We start from the raw sequence: 18,616 nt of genomic DNA, 5'->3' as shown, positions 1-18,616 counted from the left end.
ACATTTTTAAAACATATTTTTTACCAACTCTGATATTTAATGAATTTTAGTATAATATAAAGATGTTGTATGGTTCAAGCTTAACTTTTACAGGACGAGAAGACCTTTCAGCGCCACTTTAGTGACGCTGAAACAGTATGATATTTTGAGAGATACGAAATACAATTAAATAATGAATTAAAGTAAATTTTATTCAAGAAAAAGCTGTTATAAGATTTTAAAAACAAACCCCACTCTCTAAAGGTTAACGAAACTTGCGGTATCTGATCATTTTCTTCTTCTACAAACATCGTAAATGAAGTTACAATCTAGAAAACGAAAAATAGCGAAAGGTTAAATTGTCTTAGAAAATTACTAGTTTCTCTTAAAGACCTAAAGAGGATCTAAAGGCTTGAATGATTCAACGGCGACGGAAGCCGATGTTCACTCGATGGGCTTGACTCGGAGTTATTCTCGTTACTGTTTTAATACTGTGATATTACACGGCCGTGTTATCGCGCTATTTTTATTGGATAAGATCGATGCAAAATCGGAACGTAGTTCCCGCCAAGACTCCGGCCTTGACCGCGACCCAGGGTCTTCATCCTCGACGAATCGATCCGCTCTTTTCGCATTCTAATTCCGTAACCACCTACGTACATACCCTCGCGATATTCCGACCGCGCGCGCAAGCGGACAATTATAATAATGCATAGATAACGTCGACTTGTTGCAATCGCGTTGCGAAATATCGACACATTCGCGGATTTCAATGCGAAGAAAGTGCATAAAAATATAAATCAGTCTGCTCGTTGCAGGATGACTGATTCTTATTTCCAGGATTCTTATTTCCTCTTTCAGAAAGAGGAACTGATACATTTAAACTTTGCGTGCAGCCATTTTCACGAAACGGAAGAGCTCTATTAGTAACAGATAAAGAACTTCTAGTATATATATTCGAGAGAGCTTGTCCTTGTGTTTCTGATAATTGTTTACCGTTATCACGCTCGTTGTAACCACTCGTTGCAACTAAACGAGCTTCACATTGTTGTGAAAATCGTCCACTGTTATGTCAGACGCGCTCATTATGCAATTCCGCGCGAACGCCCGCCGATTTCGATTCAGGCGCGCACAGCGGGCGGGGAGTTAGCGATGTTATGCGATTGTTATGCGAATTGTACACTATATCGGCCGATATCGCACCTGGCAACAGATCGTCTATTGACCGATGTTAATCGCAGCGTATCTTAATTTGTGCAGCGTAGACGATACCACGCGCATTTATTCCGTCCGATCATCATACCGTTGTCCGATTCGTTTCTGTATCAATGCACGTTATCAATCATCTCCTATCAACGAGATGAGTGCAACAAGAGTGTTCAAGAAACTTTACATAAAAAGGATGATTTTACTGAAATATCTAAAAATTTAGATAGATACAGATCTGAAAATAATTTTATTGGACTATTAAAATAATTATGTAAAAAATTCAAACATTTTGATAAGCAATGTTGCAAAAAGTTTCAACATTTTAGCAACTTGATCGTTTTGCATAATTATTTTGATGACCCAACAAATTATTTTCAGATCTAACTAAATTGTTAAATACTTCAGCAAAACGATTCTTTCCGTGTAATATTGTATAAAAGCCTCGGTCTTTCAAAAAATCAATTAAGATTTTTAATTAATTCTTCTTTTTTAGATAGATAGAGATCTGAAAATAATTATTGAACCATTAAAATAATTATGTAGGAAACTCAAGCATTTAGTAAGCAACGTTGCAAAAAATTTCGGCATTTTAGCAACTTAAGCATTCTGTATAGTTATTTTGATGACCCAACAAAATTATTTTCAGATCTGCATCTACCTAAATTTTTACATACTCCAGCCGTTCTTTTTATGAAGAAACCGACTCGTCTCGATAGTGCGAGAAAGCGTCTTTTATATTTGTACATATCTGCTTAAAAATCTTTTAACTCTGTCGTCGCAATCCAATTTCGAGCGGGAAGACTTAGTGAAAATCTTTTATGTACCCCATGATTGCGCTCACGAGTTCGCAATTAATCTTCATTTTTCGATCGATCGTGGTTGTTGAAATTAACGACAATTTTTCATTCTTAGTCGCGAAATAATAGACTGAAACTTCTGTTCATTTTTATTGTTCCGTGTCTTGTCGGTGTTCTTTCGTGCATGCTATCATGTGTTCCTCGGCTTCTTAGAATCTCAGGATCTTGATGTAGCTCGTAAAGTTCTAAAATACTTCGTATGAAAAAGTTATTACTTAACTGTCAATTTTAAATCTTTGTTATACAAAAATAGCGAAAAACTTTTATTTCTTTTTTATTTTTTTATCTCAAATTTTATTTTATTTTTGATTTTTTAAATCGGAATTGAATTGGAGAATTTCTCAGGAAGATGTCAGATTGGAGCTAAATTGAAACCACGTAGCTTCGGAGGACCTTTGGATCTAATTGCTTTTTTACGTTTAATTGCTGTGATTGACTTTTTTAAACACGTTTAGTTCAGACGTTTAGTTCGTTTCTTTTTGAGGAAGAAGCTGAGCCTCTTCAATTATATTCATATTCTAAAAGTGGGGTGCTAAGTTGTCGGTAATAGCGTCGGGATCGTGTCGCGTCGCGTCGGCGCGCAGCGGAACGGGGAGTCACGGACGTATAGGCAGGAAGGTAGGACAGAGGAGGAGATAAAACGAGATAAAACGAGATTGAGAGGCCCAAGGCCGCCGTTGTCGGCCGTTTCCGCCGGCGCTCGGCGTCTAAAATTGCGATGGCGTGGCTCCGCGGCCTTCGCGAACGCGGCAGCTTCTCGCTCTCTCGCAGAAAAGTCAAGTTCAAGGCCGGCGAGGCATATCTCTTTCTCTCTCGATCGGCCTTTCTTACACCGTCCTTCTTGTCTTTCTCATGTCCGCCTTTCGAGCTCTCAATCGAACGTGGCTCGAACGAGGAGGGAGGAGAAACACTTACGCAACCCTTTCCTCCGCGTATGCAACCTGTCCCGCTAGAATATATTGGAACAAACGTAGGACCGGTTGTACTGATGTTCCGCACTAAATAAGCTTGCTTTAGCCGTCTCTCTCTGCCGCGATCCTCTTTAGATTTATGCCCGCGACGTGCATGCAGAAGGGAGGTGGCTCCGAGATCATTGGTCTTGGCATATTGCTATTACGATTCAAGTTCTGTTCGTAAAAGAAAAAAAAAGTGTTAAACGGACGTGGGTAGCGATTCACATCGAGTTTTCTGCTGTTCCGTGGCGTTTATTTCGTCTCGGTTTCAAGGTCCACTTTGACGATCAATCACAATTGAATCCATGGGAACGAGAAATGAAATCATGATTGGCTTTTTTTTTGTACGCAAAACGCTTCGAGGAAAAATCCCGGTTAAGTTTCGTGAGGATTCGAACACACGCCGATGCGAGATTCGAATACGAATCCGGATATGCCATATTGGGTTTGCCGAATGGAAGCGTGTTTGCATCTGAAAAAAAATCAAGTTCAAGGCCGACTAGATGCTGCACCTCGCTCCCTTCCGTCTGCGAGTCTCGCTTTCTGCTGGCACACGACACATGATGCCGAACAGAATGGAAGGAGAGAAAGAGGACTTACGCAATCCTTTCACCGTTACTTTGTTCACCAGCGACCTAATCCAGAGCGCAGTTGTCTCGTATTCAGCATTGCCATAGCATTATTTTATTACATCAACTGTTAAAGCATCCTTTTCCATACATGTTTTTGCTTCCACACACACACACACACACACACATATATATATATATATTTTAACTCGCAATCTGTTTACGAAAAATTAATTTTTAACGAATTCTTTTTCTTTAAATATTTCACACTGGATGCTAAGGATTTTCTTATAAATTTCTACATGCCGTTAGGCCGGAATTAGAATACTATTGAAGATTGAGATTGAAGATTGAAGGTTGAAGGTTGAAATTTGACTTATGAGGACAAAGAAATTTTTGCTTCTTTTGTTTTGATTGATCAAATTTAAATCTTTCAATTTTCACAATCTTTTTCTTCTCTAAATGTTCCACACTGGATGCTAAGGATTTTCTTATAAATTTCTACATGCCGTTAGGCCGGAATTAGAATACTATTGAAGATTGAGATTGAAGATTGAAATTTGACGTATGAAGACAAAGAAATTTTTGCTCCTTTTGTTTTGATTGATCAAATTTCAATCTTTCAATCTTCAATCTCAATCTTCAATACGTATCTGACACTGGCCTTATCCGTTTCAAATTCAAAGTATCTTTTGTCACATTTTAAATAATTCTTATTAACTCTAGGATGCAGTTATTTCGTATCTAGCGTCAGTTGTAATATTTTATTATATTACAACTGTTAGATTATAAGATATTTTTCAACAAATGTTTTTTTTAATACTTTAACTCGATCTTTTTTCTACGAAAAATTTATTTTTTAATTCTTTTTCTTCTCATCTAAATATTTTACTGACAGCTAAGAAATCCTTTATCATTCTTTGTATATATGCTGTTATTCGTTTCGAAGTAAATACTTTATCATGTTTTTTATCAATCACGTGTATATTAATACTGGTCATTCGTGATTATTAATTTCTATCTCAAGTGTACTTTGGATTTATTTCCGATTTCTGTTTCGGATTTTAAATACTGGACTATCTATGTATATATACAGAAATTGATACTTAAACATTTTCAACATATAAACAAGGACGGAAATCAATTTATGTTTTGAACCGAAGTTTCGTCGAAGTCTTAAACAACGACTAGAATTACCGTCGAATCGGCAACCGTGTATGCCTCGGGTAATCATATCTCGTGCTCGTGCAAGATAGTGTTTACACGCGATTCGTAACGATAGTGCTTCTCAGTTTTTGCACGAATCCGACGAATCCGATTTGCGTGTACTCGATTGCATGTAGGATCCACCGAGGGTGGTCCAAGGGTGGAGAGCAGAGCGTGATCGTTGAGGATATTGGATGGCGGTACCATGAATTCTCTGAAGTCAATTCTAAAAATGCTCGAGGCGTTGGCCGTGCTTAAATATAGCAGGCGCAAAAAAGAAGTGCAGCTCCGACTGCAGAGAGAAGGCGACGGGTGATATTTCGTGTATTTTCGCGCTAAGCTATCGCTTTTACTATCGTTAACAATAATACGGGTATCCGCGATCGCGACTGGCGACGTGTTATTTCGAAAACTGTACGTTTCTTTTCCTCGTACCCCGACAGGTCTGCATGATGTCTGACGCTACCATGGAAAGCGTGATCGGGAATAACAGGACAATGCCGAACATCAAGCAGGAAATCGATAACCCAACAACGCCCACGCAAAACTATCAAGTGTGTTCGCCAACCACGACTCTTCAGCATCAGGAGGTATTGTTCAGGGAATTTGTTATTGAGTATATTGCACATTTTTTGTTTTAATTATTATTTTAATTTGATTTTTCACATATATCTTCTTATTGTATTTCGATATTTCTTCATATTGTATCGTTAATTATTACTTCAATTATATTTATTTGTATATTTCTTCGTACAGTTCTTATTTTATGTATATGTTTCATATACATGAGGCATATCAAAGCAAAAATGTTATAAATGCCATTGTTTTAATTTTTTAAAAGAAAGGGATAACTTATTTTTTCTTTAAAACTCGCTTAAAAAATTCTATAAAAATGTTTATATAATAATTAAAGATATATAATAGAACAATCAATCTCTACAACAATTTCTAATTAAATAATTCTAATTTTAAAAATTCATAAAGTTGTTAAAATTTCAAAACATTGTAAGTCCAAGTAAAAATGCCAGTACAATGGACAACTTGATAGTTTATGAGTTGCACTATTCATTTTTTTTTGTTTGTAACAGCTTTCCACTGCGCCAAATGTTAATACGTGATAGAACATCATTTACAAGCCATTCATACAATAAGGGCGCGTTCACATCTTGACGGAAAAGCAGAAGCGGAAAAGCAGTGGCTAATCACAAGTCGCGCTGGTAGTAAGTAGTACAAAAAGTCGAAATTATAAACTACCAGCGCGGGTTCTAATTGGCTGTTGCTTTTCCGCTTTCTGCTTTTCCGTCAAGGTGTAAACGCGCCCTATAACGCATTTTCACAATTTTGGCACTTACAATAATTTTGCTGTGGCTTATATTTCATATATATATGTATATATATTTCTTTGTACACACATTAACCTTTATCATATTTCTTCACAGTGCTTTATGTTAATCATTATTTTAATCATATATTTTCAGTCAATATGCACGAAATTAGACATTACGGATTACGGCGATAGCAACGGTAATCCCGAGAGTCCGGAGATGCATCATTGTTCTTCAACGACGCAGCCGTTGGGAACTCCAGAGGTGCGTGATCGCATCGCGATAATATTTCTCCGGGTAACGAGTTTATATTAGGGATGATTTATATTTGAACTGTTGTGAAGAATTGTCGTTTCTGTAGGACGGTATTAAGGAAGAAGATATGATGCCCAGGAGACTTTGCCTTGTCTGTGGTGACGTTGCGAGCGGTTTCCATTACGGAGTTGCCTCGTGCGAAGCATGCAAGGCTTTCTTCAAGAGAACTATACAAGGTAAGCGGGCTTATCGATTTCCGTAACAGGTCGCAATAATTCGTCCAGATAGCACCAAGGACTACATTAATGTGCATTTTCGATCGTACGGTATTTGCATATGTATACAAACGATCTATTGCATATTCCAGACTGTATATTTGGATGCACGTGGCCTTTTGTAATTATAGGTTTGAAGACAGTTGGTGCTATTTGGGACAACAGATCGTGTATATTACGATAAAATAGCCAGTAATTTTACAGGAAATATCGAATACACTTGTCCGGCGAACAGCGAGTGTGAGATAAACAAACGAAGACGTAAGGCGTGCCAGGCGTGTAGATTTCAGAAATGTTTGCGGCAAGGAATGCTGAAGGAAGGCGTGAGATTGGATCGTGTTCGAGGCGGTCGACAAAAGTACAGAAGATCCACGGATCCTTATACTCCGATCAAGAATGCCACACTAGAAGGTACTTGGTATCAATTTTTCGTATCATCGTATCTCTATTTTATCATATAATGAAAAGAAAGACATCTATTAGAAATATATTCCCTCTTTCGAGAGACCATTTTTATCATGAACTTTATTCTTCATTACTCAATGTTTCACGTTTCAAGCTAACGTAGCCGACGTAGCGTCGGCAGGTTCTACTGAAACGATAAGTAAGCTATCAAATATAATTGTTACCGTGTATATTCCTGTGCGATATGTGATTTGCTTTATTGTGATATTTTAGTTTTAATTTAATTTTATAATTTATTTATCACATCTCATTGTTTCTTTAATGCTTATAAACTTTCTTCATTTATAGTATTAAATTTTCATTATCAGCGTTTACTAATTTGATATTTTATCGCTTTACCTTATGACAATATAAATAAAGAGGCACATCGTGTCTCGACTTTTGCAGACAACAAGTTGGTCGAAGCCTTAGCGGCCTGCGAACCGGACATACTTCAAGTGAGCAATGCTCCGAGTACGCAGGATGCGGATCAGAGAACCCTCGCACAACTATCTGATCTCTATGACCGAGAATTAGTCAGCATAATCGGTAATTATTGGACGCGTGATTGTATGTTAATAATTAATTATGATTGAAATTTTTCTTTGTTTAGTGAATGTTTAATCCGTTTTCCTACAGGTTGGGCCAAGCAGATTCCAGGGTTCACCAATTTAGCGTTGAACGATCAAATGCGGCTTCTGCAAACTACTTGGGCTGAGGTATTAACCTTTACTCTGGCATGGAGAAGTACGCCTAACAATGGCAGATTGAGGTTTGCGCAAGATTTTACATTGGACGAACGACTCGCGCGTGAATGCCATTGTACGGAGCTTTATACGCACGTAAGTAATTTTCTGTAAAAGTTCATCTACAGTTATATACCTTAGTACTACTATTAATATTTTTAAATACTATTAAACAGAAAAATAAATTTGTTTATTATGTTCAGAATAACTTAATAAGTTTTAATAAAGAAAAATTATATGCTATACATATACTATCGAAAGTCTCTCATATTTATCTTTCACAAATATATATTTAAAGTCGTTTAGAAAGAGTTTTTTCAATAACGAAACAGAAAGCTAACGTGATAAATTGCTTTGTTGTGTTTACGTTTTTACGATTCACCAGTGTGCAAATTCTTATTGTATTGTTTCTTTTTGAACAGTGTATGCAAATCGTCGAGAGAATCCAGCGGTTAGGTTTAACGCGAGAAGAATACTATGTGCTGAAGGCATTGATCCTAGCGAATAGTGACGCTAAATCTGACGAACCCCAGGCGCTGTACCGTTTCCGAGATTCGATATTGAATTCCTTGTCGGATTGTGTGGCGGCAGTGAGACCGGGTCAAGCACTCCGAGCCACGCAAAACATGCTACTAGTACTGCCCAGTCTCAGACAGGCCGATGGGGTCATTAGACGTTTCTGGTCCAATGTGTATAGAATAGGCAAAGTACCAATGAACAAGCTTTTCGAGGAGATGTTGGAGAACGTTTGTTATCGATGAGATACGCTTGATCGTCTCAAATTTGATAACTTGATCGCCTATCACCAGGATCATACCGTTGTTTATTGTAAGCTGATGATATTCACTACCATCGTGTGATTATATATTATTGTATATCATTGTTTCGAGCACGTTTTTCGGTGTGTCGTTGCATTATTGAAGACACCAGTGAGTGTTAGTGCGTGGGAGAAATGGAGTTATCGATCTTTTTTATTTTCTAATAAACTCGTAATTTTTTAATTCTTTTTTTCTTTCTTTTTGCGTGCGAAAAGGACGTTGAAAGTGTAAGTTCGAACAGTGTCTCCGTTTGTCATCGTTTGTTGTGATTCACGAATCGTTCTAAATGGCAGACATGTGTAGTCTTCGTTCGAAGTATCTAAACTTTCCTTGTCGAGTACCCCATTTACAGGTACAGAAAGAGAATATGAAAGAAAGATAAATAAAGGAAAGAAAGAAAAAAAGGAGGAAAAATGTAATTTTTATGTTGGAACATAACAGTACAAGATGCGAGAAGACTTTCAGAGTACTCATTTTAGGAATAGGTGTATGTGGAAGCCAATCGATGGCTTTATTACCAAATAAAGTGTTTCCGTTCGATCGTCATGATCGTAACACTGAATATAGTAATTATAAGATGTAATAACTGTGGGTGTTTAACATCGTAGCCATGATATCGTTGATATTAAGAATCAGCAATCAAAATTACTGTTGTTGAATGGCATTTTCTCTATTCTCTTAATCATTGTTTATTTTTATATTTTTTTTTGTTTTATTCACTATGTATCTTAACAGGAGCGATTTGAATCACCTCCCGTGCGTTACATATATATATGTATACATATTGCCTTTTTTGCAATTTAACCCTTGTAATTATAATAGCTTAAATGTGAAAAGAAATCGAATCATGTTAATCGATCTATTTGTGATAGCTGTATTGAACATCCATAGTTATAGCGATATAGAGAAAGATATGTCTCTGTATATTATCTTAGAATACATCTTTGTACAATATAAACGAGATCAAGTTAAAATAGATGCGAGAAAGCGAACGGAAGAAAGATAGCGGGTAGAATGTCTAAATTGTTTCTCAATTGGAGACACGCTGTTTCTACGCAGAAAATTGGGATTTTGTATTTGAAATATATTTTAAGAATTGTCGGTTAGGTAATTGCCATATTATCATGCTTTTGTTGGCGATAGAAGTATTTATCCGGTTGTTAAAACGATCGTGTTATGCCCGTGCCACATAAGAGAAGAAACAGAAAAATATATTATTGCTAATATATAATTATTAATATTATTATTTTTATAACACATTACGATCACTATTATTACATTGATATACAATTAATATTATTATTACCAGCTTTGGAATTGCCTAGAAGAGCTGACACTGGATGGATTTATGTATAAAAATTTTTATTCAAGAGTTATAAATATAATAGATATACGTTTCGATCACAGTTTTGATCCTTTTCAATATCATATGTATACTAAAAGTACATTACAAAGTGTAATCGTCAAGCAAATAGAGTCACTTTGTTCTATAACGAGTTATGTTATCCATATGTGGTTGTAAAAAGTTTGTTACTAAGTCCGAGCGCCATATATATTTAATTTCTAGATTAACTCGAATATTTTATAAAACAATTATTAATTTATAAATTATTGTGACTAATAAAAATTAATATAATGACTTACATAATATGTACTTGTAACGATATGTTTAGTCGTCTTAATAGATTACTCGCTCGTTGACATTTAAACTAGCAATTCGTGAATATGCTATGTGTATGCTGGTGAAAATATAAAGGAAAGGAGGGAAGCAATCAAGAGAGTCCTTGAGATTAAACTCGAATAAAAATTTTTATACACAAATTCATCCAGTGTCAGCTCTTATAGGCAATTCCAAAGCTGAATTTAATTCGCTAGAGCTTGGTTATTAATTCACTATTATTACCATTATTATATTCAGGGATCTTTATTATCTAGTTGTCACTAATTATTATCATTGTTACGAAAATCAGCGAGCATAATATTATCGACACATTTATGCGCAATCATAACATTATACATGCCTTTCACGATAAGAAATTTTTTTGAGAAAACGAGAGATATATAGAAAATGAGTAAATTTCATGAAGGTTTGTTTGACGATTATCAGTCGCGAGTCTACAGCGGTTTTTATCAATTTCGCTTATAATCATTTCAGTTGTATGGAAGAAGTTTATCTGAAATTAAGCTTTCTTAGAATTAAGAGCTAGAGTTAATAGTAAGCCATCTAAGAAGACAAAATAATAGATTCATGTTCAATTCTTTCTCTTATTTTTTGTTTATTTATGTCTTATATACAATAGATAATTTATAGCAAAAAGCAGGATTGGTAAAGACAAATGTTTTTATTTAAGACTGAAACATACTGTGTTTCTTCTTAAATATGTTTTTAATGTCTCAAATATGCTTTATACAGTACTATAAAAAAAACATGCAAAACATTAAAAACATCAACTAAGCATGTTTTAAACTATTTAAAACATTTTTTTTATCAACTCTAGCAAAAAGTAATATCCGTATCTTTTTAATTAGAAAATCATTTTCTGAAGATCGAAGTGGTAAAAGCCGCATATAGACCTCGTAATTACATCGTGAGATTATCATCATGGGTCTAGAGTGCAATAAAGTTAGGATACGCAGTTCACTTTCCTTAATAACAAAATAATATCCTTTCGCTGTCCTTAATTGTCCTTATTTTCTGCTCGTAGGTTATGAGAGTCTTTCTCCTTATTCTTTCTGCATTTAAATCTGTGGAAAACAATTTGCGGTTCAATCTCGCACTCGCTATTCTTCTTCACGTTTCTCTAGTAATCTATCTATAGTTATCTATAGTTTCTCTATCACTATTTTCTTGATTAACTAATATAATAAAAAAGAAAAGAAACAGAAACTATTACAGTCAAATTGAATTTGTTTTTCTATACAGATATTTGCGCCCGATTTAATTTTCTAGTAAATTATATTGCTTTCTTGAAAATGATAAAAGTTGAAAAGTTATTACTTGGGAAATATAAAGACGTGGAAAACACTTTTATAATTACATGATGATATTTGGAATTTTATTATATTGTTGTAGCAATGTTGCATTACAATTACAAATATATACTGCAATGTTACTAAAAAATATTTTAGCAATTCCAATTTTCTTGCAGTGACATTGCTGTAATGTTTTGTATTGTATGGAAATTAATGCCATCCAAAAATGTTTTACAAAAGGCAGCTTTAGTCTCAACAAAAGATAGTAAAAGTGAGCATTTAATGTTGTTTAATGATGTTTTTACTGATGTTTTTTTGGACAGTCCTGAAAACACTAAATGCTTTTTTTGGCTGTTATTCGTACATAGTTGTTTGAGTAATGTTTATTTTCCTTTTCTCGTTTGAAAATATGATCCTTAAACCACAGAATATTCCAGTAATATTGCTGGAACATTCTGTGCTCTATGAGTAACACTCTTAGATCGAATGTTTTTGTAAAAAATTGCAGAAATATCTGAAGTTTTACTTCGCGGAGAGTTTGTGTTTCGCCATGTTATGTACATCAACGTATTTCAAGCTCATTAAGATTTAAAAAAAGGCTTTTTCCCTGATGACATTCTCCATGTAACACGATACCGATGTTTTTCTTTGTCTTTCGTTGAGGCTAACGAGCTTTCCCATTTAACTGTGATATTTGCATTACTGGGCGCATCACATTGCATATTCCATTGTTGCTGGAGTCAATCTGTAGAATTAATGTTTCTTTTTTCACCCCTTTGTTGTACGCGCGTATTGAAGGAACCGCGGTGGTTTTAAAAATATCCGTTGATCCACAGATACATCCCTCGAAGTTTCCATATTGTCCCAACTTCTTCCACTTGAGAGATAAATGAGGATAATTTTCGCTGATTTCGTCCCGACTTCTTCCTTCCGTTCTTTACGCTAAATTTCTGAACCACTTTTTCCTCCGCAAGTTTACGATCAATTACTAACAATCGTGCAACTCCTGCTGTTTCATTTGTCGCAAAGTTACCCCCTCAAGGCCCTCCAATCGTGCCGGCACGATGGACACAGAAAGATTTTAAGGGCGTACAAAGGGCAGATATTTTCGCGTGCGTCGCCTCATCGAAAAAAAGATAGAAAGAGAATGAGAGAGAAGAAAAGAAAGCGTCAGGTATTGTTATGTACGCTGCCGGAAAGTTTCATACTCTCAAGCATTTTTTCTTTGTACATATAATATACATGTGTAATCACCGATTCGCCATGGCGGTAGAATCGTAGTCTCAGGGTTGCAAGCAAGCAAACACGATACAAACGATAGGCACATTCAAATAGTTAAGCGAATTTATCTCTGTCAAACATTATAGAAGTAGTAAATAAAACGATAGATTTAAACGAGGGAAAAGAATAGAGCGTTAAAATAAAAATACGATGCGTTATGTAGGAAGTTTGCGAGATTACGAAGGGCAGATAATTGTTGTGGAAACGAAAGGGAAAGCAAACGCGGCGAGGATGGAACTATTATGATGGATTAATTATTATAAAAGTATAATTATTGTAAGACATTATGGTGCGGAATAATTAGGGACTAGGTTTTTATTTTCTTGTGGTAAAGAAGTACTCCCGAATCGTCGAATTTTACAAAACTTGTGTTTCGTCGCCGCACATCTCTTTTGAAACTTTTTGTTTTGAACGCGCGTGACTTGTCAGACGGTGATGTGTTATTTCATTGAGATCTCGTATTAGAAGGGTGGTTAAGACTACGTGTAATTTATTGTGAAAGGACAATTCAAGATATAGTGAAGATTCTTTCGCGAGATAAAAAAAAATGTGATGCGACGTGACTCTCTTCTTTCCCGACGTCAGGATAAGGATATGACGATTGTACAGCGCTAATAATCCGTGGCTAAGTAAGTTCCTTCGACAGGGGGCAGAGATCTTGCCTTATCGATTTTGCGATACGCGAACTACACTGTGACGCGAACGACACAAACGCGTCTACACTGAAAGTGTATTGTATACATGTTCGTGTATAAACGTATACGTGCAGAGATGTATGGCAGGCAGGCTGCGATATTTCGAGATTTTTTTTATATTTGTAGAGCGAACTGTTCGTAAGTGCGGATTTGGACGATTGCGTTTCTCTTCAGGCTTTCCCTTAATTATTGTAATATAAAAATCGTGCGAAATTGTTGAGCTTTTTTAGTTTTTGTCTTACGAGTCATCACTTTTCCTGTCTCAAGTCCGTCGATGTGATTCGCGTCTGTAAGAAGAGAGATACTGCTTCTACGATGATTATATAAATATGTACGTAGTTACTTTGTAATTATGACGCGATAGATTCTATACATAATTTTTATATGTATGTATGTTGTATGTGTGTGAAAGAGAGAAAGAGAAAGAGAGAGAGCGCTATATAATTTGGTATGTATCTGTAAAAAAAAATGAGGCCGAAGAGATAATATAAATGTATCAATATTGTCGATGCAACGCAATTGCAAACAGGGCGGAGTTTCATAACGCGAATAATTAGAATAGTTTGTATGAGAAAAAGTGAGAAAGAGAATGAGTGTATTAAGATGACGATATATCTACAACGAGATGCAGAAAATAAATCAACAAACGACACGCTGTATGGAATTACCTCGGTAATAGTGTCTTCGTTCATTACTCCTTCAATCGTTCGTATATAGAACAAATAATTTTTTTTCTTTTTCCATAAATACTTAAAAATACGATTTTTTATTTTATTATGCAACAGAAATCGCCGAGAATTTTTTTAGATATCTGTCAGCGGGCATCGACAATTTTCAACATAAATTGGAAATTTAGTTAATTCTTCTCGTTGAAGCTGTAAAAAAATTATAAAATGTTTTATTCATTACTCCTTCAATCGTCCATATATAGAACAAATAATTTTTTTCTTTTTTCATAAATACTTGAAAATACGATTTTTTATTTTATTATGCAACAGAAATCGCCGAGAATTTTTTCAGACATCTGTCAGCGGCCATCAACAATTTTCAACAAATTGGAAATTTAGTTAATTCTTCTCGTTGAAGCTGTAAAAAAATTATAAAATGTTACGCTTTATTTAACACTGAATTTTGTTTCAGCATAATTTTTTAACTCCGATCATAGCTCTATGTTAAAATATTTAATATTGGAAATTTTAAAGAAATTCTGATTACAGTTTTCAACAGGAAGCGCACATTTAATGCGTTAATGTTGTAGCCGCTATAATGATGATTCAATGATTTCGTTTCGTTACCGGTAAAGGAAGTTCTCGACTAAGTTGACCTGCCATATAACAGCGATTGAAAAACACTTCTGCATTCCTGGACGTTTATCGCGGCGCGGAGGGATCGGATGCAGCTCTCGCTTTACAAGAAGCGAGAATCGCGAGGCCTTGTATTTCACGTGTTACCGTACCGCGAGTCGTCAGTGTTTGCGTTTGAAAATGTGCCGATCCTAACGAAACGAGGTGCTCGCATACCGTCGCTCGTCCGCGCGAACAGTTCGAGAAGCGAAATGTCGCGAGAAATGTTATCGTACGTTTTAATTCTTTTTTGCGCGGCGTTAATTCTCAACAGTAAGTACACGCTATATTATTTCATGTTTCCTGAAGAGATCTCCGACTGTTCGTCACTCTTTAACGATATTGAATTATCGCGAAACGTGTCAGACAAGACATTGTTTTAGGATTTGCATTACGAATGCATATCATAAGAATAAGAACCGTGGGCTTAAAAATTAATACATAGAATTTAAAATCGAAATTATCCAGACAACAAAAACTGTCTAAAATCAGGTCATAAGATGGTTTTTGCGTCTAAAAGACGACTTAAAAACGTCTTATGTTATAATTTTAGACTTTGTGTTGTTTGGGTAATGACAATTGATTTTACATCCCATATCAAGTTAGATCTTGCATTGGTCTTTTTTTTACACTGTTCTTCAACCACTCGATTATGATAACAAAATTAAACTATATTTTTAAAATCTTCATGAATTTCTGCAAATAATAATTCTTCATTAGACCTGCCGATTAAACCCGCTTTAAATTATCTATAATTCGCGTTAAATGTTGAAATCTAACTTTTATAATTTGTTATATTAAGTATTTTGATTTTTCAGACATTCTTTATATTGTAGAGCATATAAAATTATAAGTAAACCGATATTCATAGTTCGTTCTTATTTCGTGATCGTTTAAGATATCAATATGACATCTTAAGACTGTATTTAAGAAGGTTTTAAATTAAGGACTATAAATACTATTTGAACTTTGATATGAATTGTTTAAAATTGTCTTTAAATTAAATTGAAGATGAGACGTTTGATCTTTGCTCGTTTGAGAAATAATTCGAACCGCAAAGGATTAACACGGTCGATTTCCCATGAAGAAAATTTAATGACAACTGAGCCACGTAACGTGATCGAAGGACTATTTCCACCTTTATAAAAAAAAGAAGAAATTTTGAGGGTTTATAATAATATTACAGTTTTTAGTAGTTCTGTAAAAGAAAGAAAAATTCACTTTATAATTGATTTGAGAGGAGAAACAAGTTTTTCGATATATTTTTTCTTCTTTTGCAGCGGAATGCACGAATGGTATTCCAAATCGCTGTTTAGACCTGGCCAGGTTTGATGTCGACGAGATCGAGAATCATTTGTCCAAATTAAATCTCATGGACGTGCCTACCGTAAAAATGATGACCGCCGGATTTAAATGTCCAATTTCCGCTCTGCCCTTCGGTACGCTAAAGTCGGACTGGGCCAGACTGTTGTTGCTTCAAGAAGCTCAACCTAATGGGTCAATCATCAAGCTTAAACTCGTTCGGTTGATGCGAATATTGATAATTGCTTATTATCAAATGGAGGAACGTATTGAAGTGACGGATTCTGAGGCGAAAATCTCAAAGTAAGCCAAAAGGAATTTCTTTTTTTTTTCTAAAGCCAGAAACACATAGAAAAAAATAAGGAAATAAGACCTAAGTGAGTCGGCTAATCACAGTAGAGAACACAATTATTGCTTTAAGTTCTCTATCGTGATTGGTCAATTCGTTTACTGCTTACATTTTACTATCTTACGTTTTTCTAACAAGGAAAGTTTCACAACTGTCCGGAACTGATTTGATTCTCCATGAAATATATTGTTAAACACGAAAATCTAAGATTTTTTTATATGTGCTCTAACTCATGTTTAAAGGGTGAAACACCCCTTTGAAAAAAAACGGTATTTTTCTTACGAAGCGAATATCGTCGGAAGTATAAAAGATGGAAAAAATTTTTTAAACAAGAGTTGTACAGTTTCAAGAGAATCATATTTCATGGAGAATCAAATCGGTTCCAGACAGTTGTGAAACTTCCCTCGTAAGTATTTTTCTTCGAGCGAGGAAGATACGTTCCGATTCCTTGGAAAACGTCGCCGTTTTCATTTTGTTAATTATCTTACTAGATTTGATATAATCGAATAGTCAATCACTCCGAACAATTATTCTCCTCTCTTATCACGAGTGATTACGTGTTTCGGTGATGCATTAAAATAGCGCATACGTTCGTTAAATATTTGATTTGCAGAACGTGACGGAAGTTTCTCGCGAAAACTCTAAGTGCGCGAATCGCATGATTCTTTGAAAATGAGCTTTAACAATTCAGCAGTAGCTTATTTGCTGAAGGTAAGTGCAGTTGGAGACACGTTCCCTTGTAATCAAACTCGCTCGAACTTTAGTCCAGTACACGTTTCGCGTCTATTTAAGTTGGGATTTAAGCTAAGAGGAACGAGAAGAGAGAAGTCCTGGATGATGAATTTATCGAATTGCTACCATTACGGGACCGGTCTAAATCCACGCAAGTTTTACGTATATATGCAAGGCGTTTCAATCGTATCCAATTTGTTCGACAATTTTTTTACTTTAATCCTTAACGCAAAAGTTCCGCTGCTAACAGCTTCTTGGTACCTCAATTAAAAAGTTGCAATAAATCATGAATGAATTTATATATTTATTTTTAATAAAAAGAACTTTCTTTTTTTTTTTTTATTAAAACTACCAAAATATGATAGAACTTGATGACACTAATTGGTTTAATGGTTTCACTTCAGGAAATTTATGACAGAAGAAACGATGACGACCGTAGCTGAGGACAAGACGAGACAACCGCATTGCCCAAACAATAATTCCTTGGAAGCCGAAATTTCGAGTAACAATGTGATTAATCATTGTCCATGCATATTTTTGAATGCAACGCGGTTGGCCAGCAAAAAAGACTCGAGGATAAAGCCGAACTCGACGACAGTAATCGAAATCGCGACGATGAAGAACTTGTCGAGTCCCAATGGGACAATCACATTCGCTTCATTCGACACGACACGTCAAAACGTTACGTCGTCGAGCGATCTTGGCACGACGATCACGTATCATCAGGACGACGCGAAAAAAGCGGCAATAAGGATACTCGGTAACTGCTTGAAACAATCTTTGAAGAGTGTCACGCGAGAACAACCGAGCAGTAAAATATTCGAGATCGTGAAAAATAAGGCGAAGTCTATCGAGGATAACGAGATTGGCGATCGCGGAAGAGATCGCACCATTGTCAGGATGTCGCCGCCGATAAATGAATTCTGGCGATACGTGACGTTCCCTACGAAGTCGCCGTTAACTATCGCCAGCGTAGCCCCGGCATATCGAATGCGAAGTGGATTTAGAACAGGTCCGCGGAAGTCGCGAAAACGCCTGAAATTGAATAACGACATTTACGAAAGCTTCAGGCAGTTTTATGGCGTCAGTAAGAATACATAAAGAGTAAAGGGAACTCTTAAAGTGAGTGTCTTCATGCAATGTATGAAACAGTCGGAGAGTTTATTTTTATTAAAACTTTGTCTCCGCTACTTTCGAACATTTGTGTGCTATAAAATATGAAAAGTTGTGAAAGATAATCTTTATGTCTACATAGACAATTTGAAGAGAAAAAATTTTCAATTGAAAATACTGGGGATAAATAAT

General features: G+C 35.6%; 2 protein-coding genes across 7 annotated transcripts in view; both read left to right on the top strand.

Annotated features, from left to right (window-relative positions):
- ERR (estrogen-related receptor) overlaps positions 1–9,895 on the top strand; it is a 28,481-nt gene extending 18,586 nt beyond the window's left edge. For 2 of the 6 annotated variants that reach the window (XM_018458505.1, XM_018458503.1), the window contains exons 2-9: positions 5,217–5,363; positions 6,252–6,395; positions 6,460–6,589; positions 6,833–7,039; positions 7,188–7,232; positions 7,481–7,621; positions 7,712–7,914; positions 8,241–9,895. In XM_018458505.1, the coding sequence (XP_018314007.1) occupies positions 5,223–5,363; positions 6,252–6,395; positions 6,460–6,589; positions 6,833–7,039; positions 7,188–7,232; positions 7,481–7,621; positions 7,712–7,914; positions 8,241–8,579 (1,350 nt within the window). In that variant the 5' untranslated portion in view covers positions 5,217–5,222 and the 3' untranslated portion in view covers positions 8,580–9,895. Of the gene's footprint in view, positions 1–5,216; positions 5,364–6,251; positions 6,396–6,459; positions 6,590–6,832; positions 7,040–7,187; positions 7,233–7,453; positions 7,622–7,711; positions 7,915–8,240 lie in introns of all 6 variants that reach the window. The other 4 variants (XM_018458506.1, XM_018458508.1, XM_018458507.1 and 1 more) reach the window with 4 other exon arrangements.
- A 5,230-nt stretch (positions 9,896–15,125) lies between these two features.
- LOC108729338 (uncharacterized) lies at positions 15,126–18,412 on the top strand. The gene is made up of 3 exons (XM_018458396.1): positions 15,126–15,201; positions 16,209–16,533; positions 17,716–18,412. Exons 1-3 carry the CDS (start codon positions 15,141–15,143, stop codon positions 18,410–18,412), a joined length of 1,083 nt encoding a protein of 360 aa, XP_018313898.1. The 5' UTR covers positions 15,126–15,140.
- The last annotated feature ends 204 nt before the right edge of the window (positions 18,413–18,616 follow it).

Source organism: Mycetomoellerius zeteki, unplaced genomic scaffold, assembly GCF_001594055.1.
Source record: "Mycetomoellerius zeteki isolate Tzet28-1 unplaced genomic scaffold, Tzet1.0 scaffold73, whole genome shotgun sequence".
NCBI classification, from domain to species: Eukaryota; Metazoa; Arthropoda; class Insecta; order Hymenoptera; family Formicidae; genus Mycetomoellerius; species Mycetomoellerius zeteki.
Note: the sequence above shows the minus strand (reverse complement) of the source record. Positions and strands in the feature narration are given on the sequence as shown.